Raw genomic sequence first — 18,358 nt, 5'->3', positions numbered from 1 at the left:
AGAGTGTCACTTAAAATATATATATATATAAAATGGCAAAATAAGTCTGCAGCTATAATTTGTAACACTTCCTTATGGATTTGGAGACCTTTTTTTTTGTTTTTAGTTGCTTACATTATATAATATAGCTATCCAGTTTTGTATCTATACTATGAATAATAACATATTCTAAAAGTTGTTTTATGATAGTTTATGCCTAAGTAAAATTGATTAGGCAATACATTATATTTAAGTCGTTATAAAAGGAAACAATTTTCTGCTTGTTATCACTTTCACATCCGTTTTGTTTTATTTTATTTTCCAGGGAACGGTCTCCTCAGCAGAATGTAGTACCTTGTGTAAGTGTAAGCACGCAGACTGCTTCAGATGATCAGGCTGGTAAATTATGGGATGAACTCAGTCTGGTTGGCCTTCCGGATGCCATTGATGTCCAAGCCTTATTTGACCCTACAGGTATGAGCCAGTCTTCATTAATAACTACCTTTTGATTCTGTAAGCGTTTTCACTTTAGCAAATTATCCACTTAATAGTACGTGCCGTTCATCTAGAAATAATTATCACATTGGAAAAACGTCATTGTTAAGTATACCTGCTTAGGTAAAATAAATTGTCTCATTATGTTTACCTAACTTATTTAGCATCTGCACGGGGCCGTCACTGGGGTGGATGCTTTTATAAATGTTTGCATTTACACTTGTGTAGGCAGCAGTGCCATGGAGATCTGACAGTTTCGGAGAGAGAAATTTTAAAGGGATCTATGAAAACCTGGGGAACATGGCAGTCTGGGTCTACTTGAAGTCGGGTTGAAGGGTACAGATCTCAGCCCTGTGAATGTCCTGTAACGCAGGATAGTAATCCACGCTCATGATCTGGTGCTGTTGGGGTTTTGGGTGAAGAACTGCGTGTAATTGTTCAGGTGCTTTGTGAGAGAGAGTTTAAAGACTGAGCTGTTACTGATGATTGGTGTGGGCTCTTGGTGTGGGGTGCAGTGGAACAGAGGTGTATATGTAGCTTATTTGTCAGAAACAAAGTATTAAGTAATTTTCCTTTATGTAAATACACCAAATAAAATATAGTAACGGTTAAATAAAATGACTAGAAACGAATTTCTCTGTTGAAGGAATAATCACTAATTCAGTGTGCATCAGAATCACCTGGAGGGCTTGTTGACGCGCTGATTTCTGGGCACCATGGCAAGAGTTTTTGATTCAGCAGGTCTTGGTTGTGGTCTGATATTTGCATTTATAACAAGTTCCTAGATGATACATTTCGAGGAGGGCTGCTTTAGTGGTATCACAGGTATCAGATGCCATTGTGTATTCACACATTTGAATTGATTTGGGGGATTTTCATCTTTACCTATTAGCGTTAATACGTTTAATGTTTATTCAGTTGCTTCTTTTCACTTTAACCATTTTAGGCACTTGTTGGGCTCATCACCGTTGTGTGGAATGGTCACTGAGGGTGTGCCAGATGGAAGAACCGTTGTTAGTGAACGTGGACAGAGCTGTTGTCTCAGGGAGCACAGAAGTAAGTAGAAGAAACACGTATTTAAACAACAGCTTTATAACATTTACTGTGTCAACATAAAAGATTCCCTTCCAAGATTTATTAAATGATTACTATCATGTAAAAACCCTTACGATAGGAAACTATTAATTTATATCCACGAGTAGTTTGTGCAGTTGTGCAATAAATGCATATCTTTAAAATAAATATTTTACATTTAAATCAGAAATTAAAATGCTTAGAAATGGGTATTACTGACTATGATTACGCATCTTACTCTTTAAGACAAAACTCTGACGAAGATTTAAAATAAGAGAGACAGGATTTGACATCTTTAGTCCACAGTGTGAGCTAGCTCTGTTTGCTATTTTAAAAATTGATTAAAATATTTCTTTTCAGTAAAGTTGGCAGTTCGGTTTGTCTTTTTGGCACTGTCCCAAAGTAATATCATACACAGTCTGCCATCTTTCAAAGCTTTCACTGCGATTTCCGTGTGATTTTCAATCGAGAAATAAATGCATCGTTTACCTTCCATCTATAAAGGCGACAAACCCTATGAAGTGAAATTGCTTTGCTGCCTACAAATTCCCTTTGGTTTTTGACAGGTATATTTGGGAGAAGTGAAACAGGCCTTCCAAAGGAATATTAGAAGTGGAATTTTTTACCGTAGAAATTATACGGGCTTTAATAGATTTAATATAGGTAAACATTTCAAAAGTATTGTTGAGACAAGGACTTAGATTTAATTATTCAATTATTATAACATTTGCTTTACTCAGATGATCAAAATTACCTACTTTATATGGATGAGTAACCCTCACCTCAGGAGTAGTCAAGTTAAGAGTGTTTGTTTTGGAAATGTGACATTACATTTAAAGGCTTCCATTACCAAATTTTGAACAGTATAATGCACGATAAATAATTTCCACAGTCTGAACATACTTAGATGGCCAGATCGTGACTGTGATAGATCAGTGAGAACTGTTTCTTCCACGAACTACTTTAGAAGTAGTTTTGGAATATTTTGTGACAGTGAAAAGCACTGTAGGAAAGGCAATGAGCAAAGGCTAAAATAAACTGTAACAACCCATTTTTGATAAGGCTGTGGGGAAGTAGGTGCCCTTATGCCTCATTGGTGGGAAGGCAAATTGGTACATGTCTTCTGGAGAGAGATGTGGCAAAATGCCTAACAGACTATACGTGCACTTATCTTTTGACCTTTCTGAGATTCTATCCTGAAAATATGCCTCCAATAATACAAAAACATTAGCAGCATTGTTCAGTTTGCAAAATATCGGAAAGCACCTCTGACCACACGTAATAGAACGGTTGAATGGACGTGGTATGGTTCATACAGCAGAATACTGTGCAGCTGTAAAAATACTGTGAGGAATGTTTTTATGAACTGATACAAAGTAGTTTCCAATATATACTTTTAAGTGGAATAAAAGAGTGCAAAAGACCACTTACGGTGTGCAACACTTTATGTAGGAAGGAAGGAGACGTAAGAAAGTATACATGCATATGCACATTTGTGGAAAAGAAACACAGGAAGAATAAGCCAGAAAGTAGAGAGACTGGTTACCTGTCTCTAAAAGGTGGGTGGAAGACAGGAGTGGGATCCGTGTAGCAGGGATGTGGTGCGACACTTCTCAGATATATCTTTTTGTATAGCTCTGACTCTTAGAACCATTAGAATGTTTCACCTACCCCTGAATAAGCAACTACAGCCATCTGGGCTATGGGGGAACCTAAAACGGGATAGCAGAATTCACGATGACAGGGGTAGGGAAAAAACTAAGCAACTGAAAAGTAGTGTCTTGACTGGATACCCGTAAAGCTAAAGACAAAAAAACCCTGCATATACATGCACATACCTGCTGTAATCGAGTGAGTAAAATTCTAAAATGATTTTTGTGGTGTTAGAATGGAGATATCAATATAAACTTAAGGTTTTTAATACTTACATGGAAAGATAGAGAAATATAGGTATGTGTGTATGCATGTGTTTAGTATGCTGCATTTATCTCCTAGCTCTGTCCCCTGTGAAGGCCTAGAAGTAGTGACTTCTGGTAGCAGTGAGCACATCTAGTGCCTAGATCTTGGTTTCTAACCAGTGTTCTCCAATGAAAAGGACCAGAGCTCCTTGAAAAGTGGCTCATGGTGCAGGAAAGATTCAAGTTGAGGTGTCAGAAAGCAAGGAAATGCTCAGAGAGATGGGGCCTCAAGCACAGGAGCCAACCTGAAGGAGCCCCTAAGAGCTGGACCAATTTGAGCAGTAACAGAAAATAATGATAAGTCTTGGGGTTTCATCCATGGAATGAGACACACTGATAGATAAATTGATAAAATAGATAAGTAGCGTAGGTCAAGTCACATCACTTCTCTGCCTGACACTCTTCAGTGACTTCCCGTTTCACTAAGAGGAAAAAAGCCAGTCCTTCCTGACTGGCAAGGCCTCCACCATCTTCACCACTCCCACAAGTGCCCTTCTCCTCCCTCGCTTCCTTCAGCCTCAATGATCTCTTTGGTCTTCCTCAAAACTGTCCACCTCTAGGCCTTTGCAGTCCCTGTTCCCTACATGCATGGCTTCCTCCCTCATTTCCTTTAGGTATTTATTGAAGTTACCTAATCTGTGAGGGCTTTGCTGGGCTCCCTATTGAAAATTTCAGGAGTCTCCTCCTCCCATCATACCCCCGCTGGATTGTTCTCTCCTCCGTACTTACCAGCATCTAACACAGTGTATATTTACTTAATAACCTTGTCTGTCTCTCCTCACTAGATAATAGTGCCCTTCTGAAAAGGATCTTTTTCTCTTTTGGTCATTCCTCAATAAATACTTGTAGCCTAGATGAATAGCCCTAAAGATCATTCATGGAATCATTCATAGTTACAAGAAAGAAGTCACAAGTAAGTGCCAAAGTGTTAAAGGAGGTCACCAGTGTGGTTAATTTTTATATAAGCTTATAAATTTATAATTGTCAAAAGAACCCCTCTAAAATAGAGTAAATCTTTACAGTCCTACGTAAGAGATGGGGTGGGGTGGTGTGAAAATGAAAAATCTTTGATGTCTTAAAAGGTCCCCCAGGGGCAAAGTGTGTAAAAGTGCTGTTGAACTTAGAACAGGCTTTTATTTTACCAAAAGCAGATGTTAAAAATTTGTCGACCGTTATTAGGATGACATGGCTGAATGTATTATATCTACCTCTGTTTTCAAAGAAAATAAACACTTCATCTGCCTCTTCAAGATAAAGGTGGTGTTTCAACAATAAGAATGTAATGACTTTTCACAGAAACATGTGCTGAGGGGTTGAGCATTTTGAAAACAGATGTTTGGAACTGTTTCTATTGGTAGTTTATTGCCAGAAACAGTGAAAGTTTGTAATCAGACAAACAACAAAAATATTCTCACATTGGTTGCCAAAAAATCCTGGACACAGAATTTCCTGATTAAAATATTCTAAAGAGTTTATGGATGTTTTAAACCCCTTTGTTAAAAATTAATGTTTTTACTTTGGAAGGTGAAAATCTACTGGCTAATTTTTGATAATTTTGGTTGGGATTGAAAAATGGTTGTAGAAATATATACTTTTGTTTAGATCTCCCTATTTTTGTGAGAATCATTTTTTTAAAAGCCTTTGACAGATACTGAAATAAACTGAAGTTAGCATTGGACCTTTCAATCTTTTAATGATGGAAAAGAACAAGATACAAAGCTCAGATGGGGGGTTGCAGTACTCTAAACTTTTGGATTGTCTGCATCTTTAAATAAGAAATATTTGAGCACGTGTCCTTAATATACATCGTCATTGGAATATGTATCTCTCCTTTATGTATGTCACTTAGCAACATTTGTAAATTTATGTTGTTTCTGTGAGTATTTAATTACCTTTGGTCCCCCCACTAGGGCTGTAGGCATCACGAGGGCATGAATACTGTATGTGTTGGTTTGTCATTTTATCTCTAGTGCCTGACAAAGTACCTGGAACACAAGGGAGTCATTTATGGGGTAAATGTATGCATGAGTGGAGTTTGCCAGTGAAGGGTAATACTGAGTGCTGTGGTCCAAGGGAGGGGAGTGTGCTACTGGCACCTAGTGGCGCTGCGAACCACCTGCACTGCACAGGCAGGACCCAGCTCCCCTGGTGCCGAGGTTGACAAATCCCACCCCCCCCACACCCCGTAATCAGGAAATATTATTTCTATTTTAAAGCTAATACATTTAATATATTTCCTCCATTGTTAAATGGCATGCATTATCAAGCAGTTTAGGTTTTCTGGAATGTCCCACAGATTGTTTTTCAGTTTTTCCACAGGGAACTTTATTTATTTTTTGCTAGATGGGAGAATATGCTAAACTACGACCTGTATTTCAGGAAAGGTAATGGCGTTTCTCTTTTAATTTCCTCTTTGGAGCCCTGGGGGTGCTACCAACAGCTTGGAAATCTGGATAATTTGAATATTACCAAGGGAATACTTTAATCCTGAATTCTACAGATGTTTGATCATTTATTTACCTATCGCCCCTCTTTCCAGCACTTCGCTCATTGCCTCCCAAAGAAATATCCCATAAACCTCCAACACATGTTTCCGTTATTTAACTAGTTCTGAATCAAATGTTCAGCCTTACTCTGTAAATAAACCATTAAAACATTACTTATAACATCTCTCCACTTAGACTGATAATTTCTCATGCTTTCTTCACCCTCATCATCTGCCACAACCCCATATTTTTTCTTTTTTTAATTTTTTGGCTGCGTTGGGTCTCCGTGCGGTGCACGGGTTTTTCTCTAGTTGTGGCGAGCAGGGGCTACTCTTCATTGCAGTGGCCTGGCTTCTCTTGTTGTGGAGCACGGGCTCTACGCGCATGGGCTCAGTAGCTGTGGCTCACGGGCTCAGTAGCTGTGACGCACGGGCTTAGTTGCTCCGTGGCATGTGGGATCTTCCCGGACCAGGGTTCGAACCCGTGTCCCCTGCATTGGCAGGCAGATGCTTAACCACTGCGCCACCAGGGAAGCCCTCACAATCCCATATTGCAATTCCATTGTATTCTACTGATTTTGTGCCAGTTGCCTTTGTGCAAAAACCAAATTCTGCAAGAAGAGTTGTAAGTTTCTAATATTTTGGGTTCTTGTTGTAGACTGAAAAAGAGGACAAAAATAGCTTTTCTATATAAGGTGGAAGTACACATAAAGAATGTAAACAAGCAGTGTAATGTAAATGTAATTTTTGTTTTAAAAAATTAATAACAATGTACAGTAAAAGTCTCTGTCCACACCCCTCCCCTGTAAACTGAAAGTAGGTTTATATAAGATCGTTTTAAATATGGTCTGTATCTTTACGTAAGATGATCTCCAAGTACCCACTTTATGAATAATGTTGTCTAATACTGCTATTTTTTATATAATCCTAGTGCTTTGCAATGTAAACTAAGAAATTATCCAAGTTATGTGTTCTTCATTTTGCCCTATAGTTTTTTAAGAGGAAGGAAACGTTCACAGATCTGAATTCTCTGTTTGTGCTCAGGGGTCCACAAGATACCTCTACCTTGGAGACTGACTAGGACTCATGGGACTCAGCACAGAGTTGTAATTATGGCTAAGACTTGTTGCCTTTATGTGCTAAAGATGCAAAATGAAAAGATTTTTTTTTTTTTGGGCGGTACGTGGGCCTCTCACTGTTGTGGCCTCTCCTGTTGCGGAGCACAGGCTCCGGACGCGCAGGCTCAGCGGCCACGGCTCACGGGCCCAGCCGCTCCGTGGCATGTGGGATCTTCCCGGACCGGGGCATGAACCCGTGTCCCCTGCATCGGCAGGCGGACTCTCAACCACTATGCCACCAGGGAAGCCCGATGAAAAGATCTTAATGGAGAAAGACCTTGATGAAGTCTGGAAGACCCCATGTGCAGGCTTCCTTAGGTGCTTCTGCCTGTGATGGGCATGCAGAGCTCCCTCTTCCTCCAGCAGTACAGATAGGGCAGCATGTGCATGGTGCTTCTGCCCGGAGAGGCTCAAGGTCTTTACTGGGGCTAGTCATGTATGCACCCTCTGCCCAGCATGTACCAGAAGGAAAACCATATTGTTTGCACAGACGATCTAGGCACAGTAAACTGCCCTTATCACATAGGCAACCCTGGGAGCCCTCCAAAAGCCAACTTCCTAGATGCCACCTATGTAAGCAGGCCTTTCTAAGGATAGTAGTATCAGGAATGCTGTTTTAACCCTTCTTTTGCACGGAGATAAGATTGGATTGTGTCTCAATTTCAACATATTTCTGTCTGTATAACTATAGTACTTGCTTGTTAGTTTACAACAATGAATTATTCCACATCATAGGGAGGCTGTGATAGGTGCTCTAGTGGTATATAAAATAAATTTTAACTTTGATCAGAGGAGAGATATTGATAAGGACACTTTTTTCTTAACATCTTTATTGGAGTATAAATGCTTTATAATGGTGTGTTAGTTTCTGCTCTATAACAAAGTGAATCAGCTATACATATACATATATCCCCATATCTCCTCCCTCTTGCGTCTCCCTCCCTCCATCTCTATCCCACCCCTCTAGGTGGTCACAGAGCACCGAGCTGATCTCCCTGTGCTGTGCGGCCTCTTCCCACAAGCTATCTGTTTTACGTTTGGTAGTGTATATATGTCCATGCCACTCTCTCACTTCGTCCCAACTTACCCTTCCGATAAGGACACTTTTGACTGTAACAGAAAAATTCTGTATTTGACTCTGAAATCTACTTTGATATTAATATATCCATTCTAACTTTCTTTTGACTAGTGTAAATACGGTATATCATTCCATCCTTTTATTTTACCCTATTATATTTTTATACTTAATGTGTGTTCCTTACAGGCAGCAGGTTTTTAACAAATCTAACCTGGCAGTTCTCTACTTTTTTATTTGTAGCACTTAGGCCACATACACTTACTGTGATGAAGCCCCTCCACCCCCATTTGTGTCCGTCTGTTCTTTGTTTCCTTTTTCCTGCCTTCTTTTGGGTTGGAGTTTTTTATGACTCCATTTTATCTCCTTTGCTGGATTATCACCTGTACCTCGTTTTACCTCGTTTTATTGTGCCTTGCTTTGTTGCACTTCGCAGGTGTTCTGGTTTTTTACAAATGGAAGGTTTGTGGCAACCCTGCATCAAGTAAGGTCTATCACTGCCATTTTTTCCCAACAGCATTTGCTCACTTCATGACCCTGTGTCACATTTTGGTAATTCTCACAGTATTTCAAAGTTTTCCAGTCTTATTATATGTGTTTTGGTGATCTGTGATTGGTAACCTTTGAGGATGCTATTGTAATTGTTTTGGGGTGCTACAGACTATGCCCACATAAGACAGCGAACTGAATCCATAAACGTTCTGTGTGTTCTGAGTGCCCCATCCACTGGCTGTTCCCCTGTCTTTCTTCCTCTCCTCAGGCCTCCCTATTCCCTGAGACACAACAGTATTGAAATTAGTTGTGTTAATTACCCTACAGTGGTCTTTAAGTGTTCAAGTGAAAGGAAAACTCTCAATATCTCTTACCTTAAATCAATAGCTAGAAATGATGAAGCTGAGTGAGGAAGACGTGTGGAAGGCTGAGATAGGCTGAAAACTAGGCCTCTTGTGTCAAACAGTTTAGCCAGGCTGTGAATGCAAAGGAAAGCTCTTAAAAGAAATTAAAAGTGCTCCTCCAGTGAAGACACGAACGACAAGAAAGCAACACAGCCTTATTGCAGTTATGGAGAAAGTTTTAGTGTTCTGTACAGAAGGTCAGACCAGCCACAACGTTCCCTGAAGCCAAAGCCTATTCCAGAGCAAGGCCCTAAATTCTCTTGAAATCTATAAAGGCTGAGAGAGGTGGTAAAGCTGCAGAAAAACACCTTGGAGCTAGCAGAGGTTGGTTCATGAGGTTTGAGGAAAGAAGCCATCTCCGTAACATAAAAGTACAAGTGCTGATGGAGAAGCTGTGGGTCATCCAGAGGATCTAGGTAAGATAATTATAATGAAGGTGGCTACAGCAAACAGCAGATTTTCAGTGTAGACAAAGCAGCCTGCTATTGGAAGAAGACACCATCAAGGACTTTCATACTAGAGAGGAGAAGTTGGTATCTGACTTCAGATATTTAAAGGACAGGCTGACTCTCTTGTTAGGGGCTAATGCAACTGGTGACTTTAAGCTGAAGCCAATGCTTATATACCATTCCAAAAAATACTAGGCCCCTTAAGAATTATGCCAGATCTACTCTTGTGTGTGCTCTATAAGTGGGGCAACAAAGCCTGGATGACAGCACATCTGTTTGCAACATGGTTTACTGAGTATTTTAAGCCCACTGTTGACACCTACTGCTCAGAAAAAAAGATTCCTTTCAAAATACTACTGCTCATTGGCAGTGCACCTGGTCACCCAAGAGCTCTGATGGAGACGTGCAATGAGATTTATGTTGTTTTCATGCCTGTGAACACATCCATTCTGCAGCTCATGGATCAAAGAGTAATTCTGACTTTCAAGTCTTACTATTTAAGAAAATACATTTCGTAAGGCTGTAGCTGCCAGAGATAGTGATTCCTCTGATGGATCTGGGCAAAGTCACTTGAAGACCTTCTGGAAAGGACTCACCATTCTAGATGCCATTAAGACTATTCATGATTCGTGGGAAGAGGTCAACATCTCAGCATTAACAGGAGTTTGGAAGAAGTTGATTCCAGCCCTCATAGGTGACTTTGAGGGGTTTAGGACTTCAGTGGGGGAAGTAACTGCAGATGTGGTGGAAACGGCAAGAGAACTAGAATCAGAAGTGGAACCTGAAGACGTTGACTAAAATGCTGCAATCTCGTGATAAAACTTGAGCAGATAAGGAGTTGGCTTCTTATTGATGGGCAAAGAAAGTGGTTTCTTGACAGTGAATCTTTTCCTGGTGAAGATGCTGTGAAGATTATTGAAATGACAGCAAAGGATTTAGAATATTACATGAGTCTTACTTTCATTGATAAAGCAGCGGCAGGTTTTGAGAGGATTGACTCCAATTTGGAAAGAAGTTCTACTGTGGGAAAAATGCTATCAAACGGCGTTGCATGCTTGAGAAATTGTTTGTGGGAGGAAGAGTCAGTTGACTTTCCAGACTTCACTGCCGTCTTATGTTAAAAGCTTGCTACACCACCCCGCCTTTGGCAACCGCCACCCCATCACACAGCAGCCACCAGCAAAAAGATTGTGACTTGCTTTAGGCACAGATGATGGTTAGCAGTTTTTAGCAATAAAGCATTTTAATTTATTTATTAATTTATGTCTGCATTGGGTCTTTTTTGCTGCATGCGGGCTTTCTCCAGTTGTGGTGAGTTGGGCTACTCTTCCTTGCAGTGCGCGGGCTTCTCATTGTGGTGGCTTCTCTTGTTGCAGAGCACAGGCTCTAGGCGCACGGGCTTCAGTAGTTGTGGCTCGCTTGTGGGCTTCAGTGGTTGTGGCTTGTGGGCTCAGCAGTTGTGGCACGTGGGCTCTAGAGCACAGGCTCAGTAGTTGTGGCGCACGGGCTTAGTTGCTCCGCGGTGTGTGGGATCTTCCCAGACCAGGGCTCAAACCCATGTCCCCTGCATTGGCAGGCGGATTCTTAACCACTGCACCACCAGGGAAGCCCAGTAATAAGGCATTTTAAAATTAAGGTATGTATGTTGTTTTTTAGACAGAATGCTATTGCCCACTTAATAGACTACAGTATTGTGTAAACATTACTTTTATATGCTCTGGGAAACAAAAAAATATTGTGTAACTCGCTTTATTTTGGTGGTCTGGAATTGAACATGTGGTATCTATAAGGTATTCCTGTAACCCTTGTTTTGTTATTTTATTGGTTGCTTTAGGGTTTATAGTGTGCATCTTTCACTTACCACAGTCTACCCTGAAGTGATATTATGTAGTTATCTGTATAATAAAAGTGTACTTCCATTTCCCCCTCCTGGACTTTGTGCTATTGCTGTCATGTGTATTTGACTTCCACATGTTATAAACTCCATAGGGTATTGTTATTTTTGAGTAAACAGATACCTTTTTAAAAAAATTTATTTATTTATTTATTTATTTTGGGCTGCGTTGGGTCCTCGTTGCTGCACGCGGGCTTCCTCTCTAGTTGCGGCGAGCGGGGGCTACTCTTCGTTGCGGTGTGCAGGCTTCTCACTGCAGTGGCTTTTCTTGTTGCAGAGCATGGGCTCTAGGTGCGTGGGATTCAGTAGTTGTGGCTCACGGGCTCTAGAGCGCAGGCTCAGTAGTTGTGGTGCATGGGCTTAGTTGCTCTGCAGCATGCGGGATCTTCCCAGACCACGGCTCGAACCTGTGTCCCCTGCATTGGCAGGTGGGTTCTTAACCACTGCGCCACCAGGAAAGTCCCTACAACATTATATTTTGACTTCTGTATACACTACAGTGTGCCCACCTCCAAAAGTTTAGTTTCCATTTGTCACCGTACAGCTGACCCCCTTTACCCATTTTGCCCTCCACAAACTCCCTTCCACTCTAGTAACCATTACTCTGTTCTCTGTATCTTTGTGCTTTGATTTGGTTTGATTTGTTCATTTATTTTATTTTTATTTATTTATTTTTAGATTCCACATGTAAATGACATCATACTGTATTTGTCTTTCTCTGTTCGACTCACTTAACTTAGCATAATACCTGCAAGGTCCATCCACATCACAAATGACAAGATTTCATCTTTTTTTGTTTGTTTGTTTTTTAAATAAATGGCCGTGTAGTATTCTATTGTAGATATATACCATATCTTCTTTAGCCACTCATCCACCTATGAGCACTTATTAGGTTGTTTCCTTATCTTTCTATTGTAAATAATGCTGCGATAAACATATGGATGCATATATATTTTTGAATTTGTGTTTTTGTATTGATAAGTAGAATAGCTGGATCATACGTTAGGTCTATTATTTATTTATTTATTTTTTGTGGTCCGCGGGCCTCTCACTGCTGCGGCCTCTCCCGCTGCGGAGCACAGGCTCCGGACGTGCAGGCCCAGCGGCCGTGGCTCACGGGCCCAGCCACTCCGCGGCACGCGGGACCCTCCCGGACCGGGGCACGAACCCGCGTCCCCTGCATCGGCAGGCGGACTCCCAACCACTGCGCCACCAGGGAAGCCCCTTATCTGATAATTTTAACATCTCTGTTCGTTTGGGGTCAGTTTTGAAGATTGTTCTCCATTTGGATTGTGTTTTCCTGCTTCTTTGTGTGCCTAGTAATCTTTACTTGGATGTCAGGCACTGTGAATTTTACCTTGTTGGGTGATGGATTTTTCACAGTAGGAAATGAGAAGTTAGGGTGATGAGTAGTTCAGTGGCTTCATGATGCCAAGTTGCCAGGTTCTTATACTGTCCTTACATTGTGCATCCACGGCATCTTGGTCCAGTTTCTCTCATAATCAAAAGATGGTGGGCAGGAGCTCCAGGGGTCATACCCTCATTGTATAACATTCAGAGACAGAAAAAAATAGAACCTTTTCTATATTATTTTAATTAAGGAAAATCCTCTACATATGCTTTCCTCTACCCTAGCAGATTTCTTCTAACATCTCATTAGCTAGAATTACCTCCCATGATATGCTTTAAACCAATAAACAGTACAAGTGTTGGGACAACCACCCTTTGGTAAGACTCTGTGATTCTTCTCTGGGGCCAGGGATGGTACCTACTCCTCTAAAGCTCATTGCTGCTTAGAGGAGTGTGGCTATCTGAACAAAATTGAGAACCTTAGGAAGGAAAAAGGCAAAATGGATGTTTTGTAAGTTAATTAACAGTGTCTGTTATTGAAACATATTTTGACTGAGGGAAACTGAAAATGTTTTAAAAGTAGGAAATATTTAAGATGGTGTTTAGAGGATGGGCTAAGTTTCAGTAGGTTAACATAGGATGTCTAGACAAAGGGTCTTCTATTTGTTATTTGTAGTCTTTTTCATGATAGCCATTTTTACCAGTGTGAAGTGATTGATGTCTCATTGTGGTTTTGATGTGCATTTCTCTGATGATTAAAGACATTGAGCCTTTTATGTGCCTGTTGGCCATCTGTATGTCTTCTTTGGAAAAATATTTATTCCAGTCTTCTGTCCATTTTTTTAAATTGGGGTCCTTGTTGTTTTTGATATTTTGTATGAGCTGTTTATAAATTTTGGATTTTAACTCCTTGTCTGTCATACTATTTGCAAATATTTTCTCCCGTTCAGTAGGTTGTGTTTTCGTTTTGTTGATGGTTTTCTTTGCTGTGCAAAGGTTATAATTAGGTCCCATTTGTTTATTTTTGCCTTTATTACTTTTGTCTTTGGAGACAGATCTAAAAAAATTGTTGTGATTTATGTCAGAGTGTGCTGCCTATTTTCTTTTCTAGAAGTTTTATTGTTTCAGGTCTTACATTTACTTCTGTAATCCATTTTGAGTTTACTTTTGCATATGGTGCGAGGAAATTGTTCTAATATCATTCTTTTAAAAAAATATTTATTTAATTTATTTATTTTTGGCCACATTGGGTCTTTGTTGCTGCGTGCGGGCTTTCTCTAGTTGTGGCGAGTGGGGGCTACTCTTCGTTGCGGTGGCTTCTCTTGTTGCAGAGCATGGGCTCTAGGTGTGCGGGCTTTAGTAGTTGTAGCATGCGGGCTCAGTAGTTGTGGCTCACGGGCTTAGTTGCTCCACGGCATGTGGGATCTTCATGTCCAGTTTTCCCATCGCTAGTTACTGAAGAGACTGTCTCTTCTCCATTCTATGTTCTTGCCTCCTCTGTCGTAGATTAATGGGCCATAACTATGTGGGCTCTCTATTCTGTTCCATTGATCTACATGTCTGTTTTTTGCCAGAACCATACTGTTTTGATTACTGTAGATTTGTAGTATAGTCTGAAGTCATGGAGTATGATAGACAAAGGATCATCTTGAACAAAATTTTGGGGTATGTGGAGTCTGGAAGAATGTCACGTATGAGAATAACTGGTGAGTACGTAGGGTGGTGGATAGTGGGAAATGGAAATGGAAAATGTCCTTAATTTGCATTCCAAACTGAGGAATTTCATTAATGAAGTTTCTTTTTTTTTTAATTAATTTTATTGTATTAATTAATTTATTTTTTGGCTGCATTGGGTCTTCGATGCTGCACGCGGGTTTTTTCTAGTTGCTGAGAGCGGTAGCTACTCTTTGTTGCGGTGTGTGGGCTTCTCATTGCAGTGGATTCTCTTTTTGCAGAGTACGGGCTCTAAGCACACGGTCTTCAATAGTTGTGGCTCGCGGGCTCTAGAGCGCAGGCTCAGTAGTTGTGGTGCACAGGCTTATTTGCTCCGCGGCATGTGGGATCTTCCCGGACCAGGGCTCGGACCCGTGTCCCCTGCATTGGCAGGTGGATTCTTAACCACTGCGCCACTAGGGAAGCCCAATGAAGTTTCTTAATAAGAGCAGCATTAACAAATCTGAACCCTTCCCACCTTTTGTAGTTAAATATGAAGATGTTTACTTGAAGACAGAAATATTTAGGATTACTCCTGTAATTAAAGGGCAATAAATGTAAGTTTCTGAATTTAGGTATTATGTGTGAAATATGAAGATAGGATGTTGTAGGGATGGAATGAATTATGTTTTATTCTTTATGGATTAGATGGCGGAGTTGCAAATGTCTCCATAGTTTCAAGTCTGAGTGTATGGGAAAATCAGGAGTTTGTTTGGACTGTAATGAGCCTTAGATACCATGAACGTCTTTGGGACTAAATGTCAGGGTTGGAATTTTAGACAATGTTCCTAACTAGCAATGACTGCAAATCAAGCTGCCAATGGATAACATAAAGCAAGAGGAAAGAAGATGGACAATTGACCCTTTTGGCAATGTTCAGAGGAAGAATTCCGGTGAAGAGATGGATGTGACACAGAGTAAAAGTTGTAGGAAGTGTACTAGGAATTACTGAGTCTGGATGAGTAGCTTTAAGGAGGTATGGCCACTGATTTCACATGTGTTTTTGTATTGTAAGATTTCCTAAAAATATTTTCTAAATAAAATATAATTAACTCTATTGAATGGGGGAGAATCAGGAATTTTGACTTCTTTTTCTGTCAGACATTGTTAGCTAATGTCAAGGTACAGCCTCACCAAGCAATACTACCTGTCTACACCGAGTTTTTTCATTTTGCACAGTAAGAAATTGTATGCTCTCTTCACTCTAAAATGCAAGGCTCTGAGGAGGACGTCAGCATCAGTTATGGATTATTTCCTCAGAATACTAAGTGCAAAATCTGTTACAGCAGGATAATCCAAGATTTGACCACAGAACGCTTTAGGCATACCTAAGTATAAGAGCTGTTGTTTTGTTTTCTTTCACCCTGCCAACTTGATTCTGAAAATGTATTTAGGATTTGAGTTGGGTGGAAGCTAAGAGGAAACTGGAAATTTCTGTTACAGAAAATTAAGAGTTTGATATGCCTATTTGGTAACATAGTTAAATTTGAAGGGCCCATTTAGTGAAAATGTCACTGGCCTTAGTGTTTTCCTTAGTAAAAGCTGTATATTCTTTTTTTTTTGCGGTATGCGGGCCTCTCACTGTTGCAACCTCTCCTGTTGCGGAGCACAGGCTCTGGACGCACAGTCTCAGCGGCCATGGCTCATGGGCCCAGCCGCTCCGCGGCATGTGGGATCTTCCTGGACCGGGGCACGAACCCGTGTTCCCTGCATGGGCAGGCGGACTCTCAACCACTGCACCACCAGGGAAGCCCTGTATATTCTTTTTAATCATTCTTTTTAGTTTTAATTAAGTTTGATATAAAGAAATGAACTTACCTTTGTGATGAAGTAAGTGGTGGTACTCTTTGATGTTATAAAGGATCCCTTTGATGTAAAACGTGAGGTGGGGGCAGAGAATGTCATGAACTCACATGTGCATAAAATATTATTTGAAGGCTACACAGGAAACTGGTAAAATTCTTTGCCTCTAGGGAATTTATCCTGTGTAGCTCTACACAAAGTGACTTTTGGTTGTATACCCTTTAGAATGTTTTGAATTTTGAATGATGATGTATTTTTTTTTTAAGTAAAACACTCTTAGTAATTTCTAATGTGTCCCTGAAAATGTATTTCAGAAGTTCATTTCTATAGTTTCTATAGTTTTGCCCTAATATTTACGTGTTTTTTTTTTTTTGTTTTTTTTTGTGGTACGTGGGCCTCTCACTGCTGTGGCCTCTCCCGTTACGGAGCACAGGCTCCGGACGCACAGGCTCAGCAGCCATGGGCCCAGCCGCTCTGCAACAGGTGGGATCCTCCCAGACCGGGGCACGAACCCGTGTCCCCTGCATCGGCAGGCGGACTCTTAACCACTGCGCCACCAGGGAAGCCCTATTTACGTGGTTTTTTAATGTACTGTGATACAGGAGTTCAACTTCATTTTCTCACATATGGAGAGCCAGTAGTTACTGCATCATTTATTGAAACCTGTTCCTTTCCCCCCCTCATTTGAAAAATAACCTCTGTCATTTAGCAAATGTTCAGTAAATGTATGGATTGTTTCTAAGCTCTCTATTTTGGTTTGTTTGTATATTTATATATCCCAGTGACAATGTCACACTGTCATGGTTACTATAGCTTTATAGTAAGTCTTGATATGTGGTCGGGCATGTATTACTTTCATCTCTACCTGCCACAGAGAAACTTGTAGTAGGTCACCTGTACCACTGTGAATAACTAGAAAAGCTGGATAAAATCTGTTTTCAAAGAAATATTTAAAGGCATTAGAGAATTGTCCGAGGGAGTGAGAACCCAGAGGGAAGCATTATGTCAAGAGGTCAGCCTGACATAAACTTTCTCTTTTCCTTTGAGGCATTTATTTAGTTCATAAAAGACCAGCTATAGGTCTGGAAAGCTGGGAAGAGTTTCTGGCAATCTGTAGAGCTGGGAAGACAAAATTAGGGTTTAGGGGCCATTAATATAACAGACTTTCATTTGGGACCCCTAAAGGCTACATTAGAAGTTAGTTTATGCATGCCCTGATCATCAGATCCAGTCCACCACCTGTGTTTGTGTGGTCCAGAAGCCAAGATAATTTTTACATTTTAAAGTGTTAAAAAAGTTAAAAGTGTATTTCATAACACATGGAAATCAAATTTTAGTGTCCATAAATACGTTTTATTGGAACAATTGCATATTTTCTTTGGTTCCTGTTGCTCTACAGTGACAGCTGAGTTGTTGCTGCAGAGACCACATATGCTCTGCATTGCTGTAGGCATGCTACAAACCACAGTGGCACAGTTATAATTCATCAGTTTTTGATTGCCACATGTGTTCCCTTGGCATCTTTTTTTATTACTGGTCCATACCTTTCATGTTGAAGAAGAAACAAAAGAAGAGTGGACTTCATATATAGTGCTTTTGAGGCATAGTGGAGTGGATTCTGTTGTTATCAAATTAGATGGCAATGCATTATATTTATTAAGCTGAGACACTGCAGTTGTGCTAAAATAATACACTATATGTCAGTATTACCCGATTGAGCACACATCACACTAATCCCAACTCAGAGGAAAGTAATGATCAGAAAAAAGAGGAAGTTAAAATGGACTATCTAATCATGGTACAAATCCTTTACAAAAGTGAAGAATGAAAATGAGTTGTAACTAAAGTAAGTTTCTGAGTGGCCCTTTTGTTAGCCAAGTAAGGAAAGATCAGTGGAGGTTAATTAAATCGTGTTTGACTATAGCAGTCAAAGAAATGTGTGCACGGCAAATAAACTTATGACTATTAGCCTTTCAGTAAGAACAGTTGTTTTAAAAGTTGAGGACACTCTGAGTAATACCAGTAGTCATTTAAGAAACAAGGCAGATGGTCTCTAGTGGATTTTATAG

General features: G+C 40.3%; 1 protein-coding gene across 1 annotated transcript in view; it reads left to right on the top strand.

Moving 5' to 3' along the window:
* Positions 1-18,358, top strand: part of KMT2C (lysine methyltransferase 2C) — a 291,349-nt gene that overhangs the window by 116,197 nt on the left and 156,794 nt on the right. Inside the window, exons 5-6 of the mRNA XM_065883694.1 lie at positions 305-453; positions 1,421-1,530. Coding sequence (XP_065739766.1) covers positions 305-453; positions 1,421-1,530 — 259 coding nt within the window. The remainder of the gene's footprint in view (positions 1-304; positions 454-1,420; positions 1,531-18,358) is intronic.

This window comes from Phocoena phocoena, chromosome 9 (genome assembly GCF_963924675.1).
Source record: "Phocoena phocoena chromosome 9, mPhoPho1.1, whole genome shotgun sequence".
Lineage (NCBI taxonomy): Eukaryota > Metazoa > Chordata > Mammalia > Artiodactyla > Phocoenidae > Phocoena > Phocoena phocoena.
Note: the sequence above shows the minus strand (reverse complement) of the source record. Positions and strands in the feature narration are given on the sequence as shown.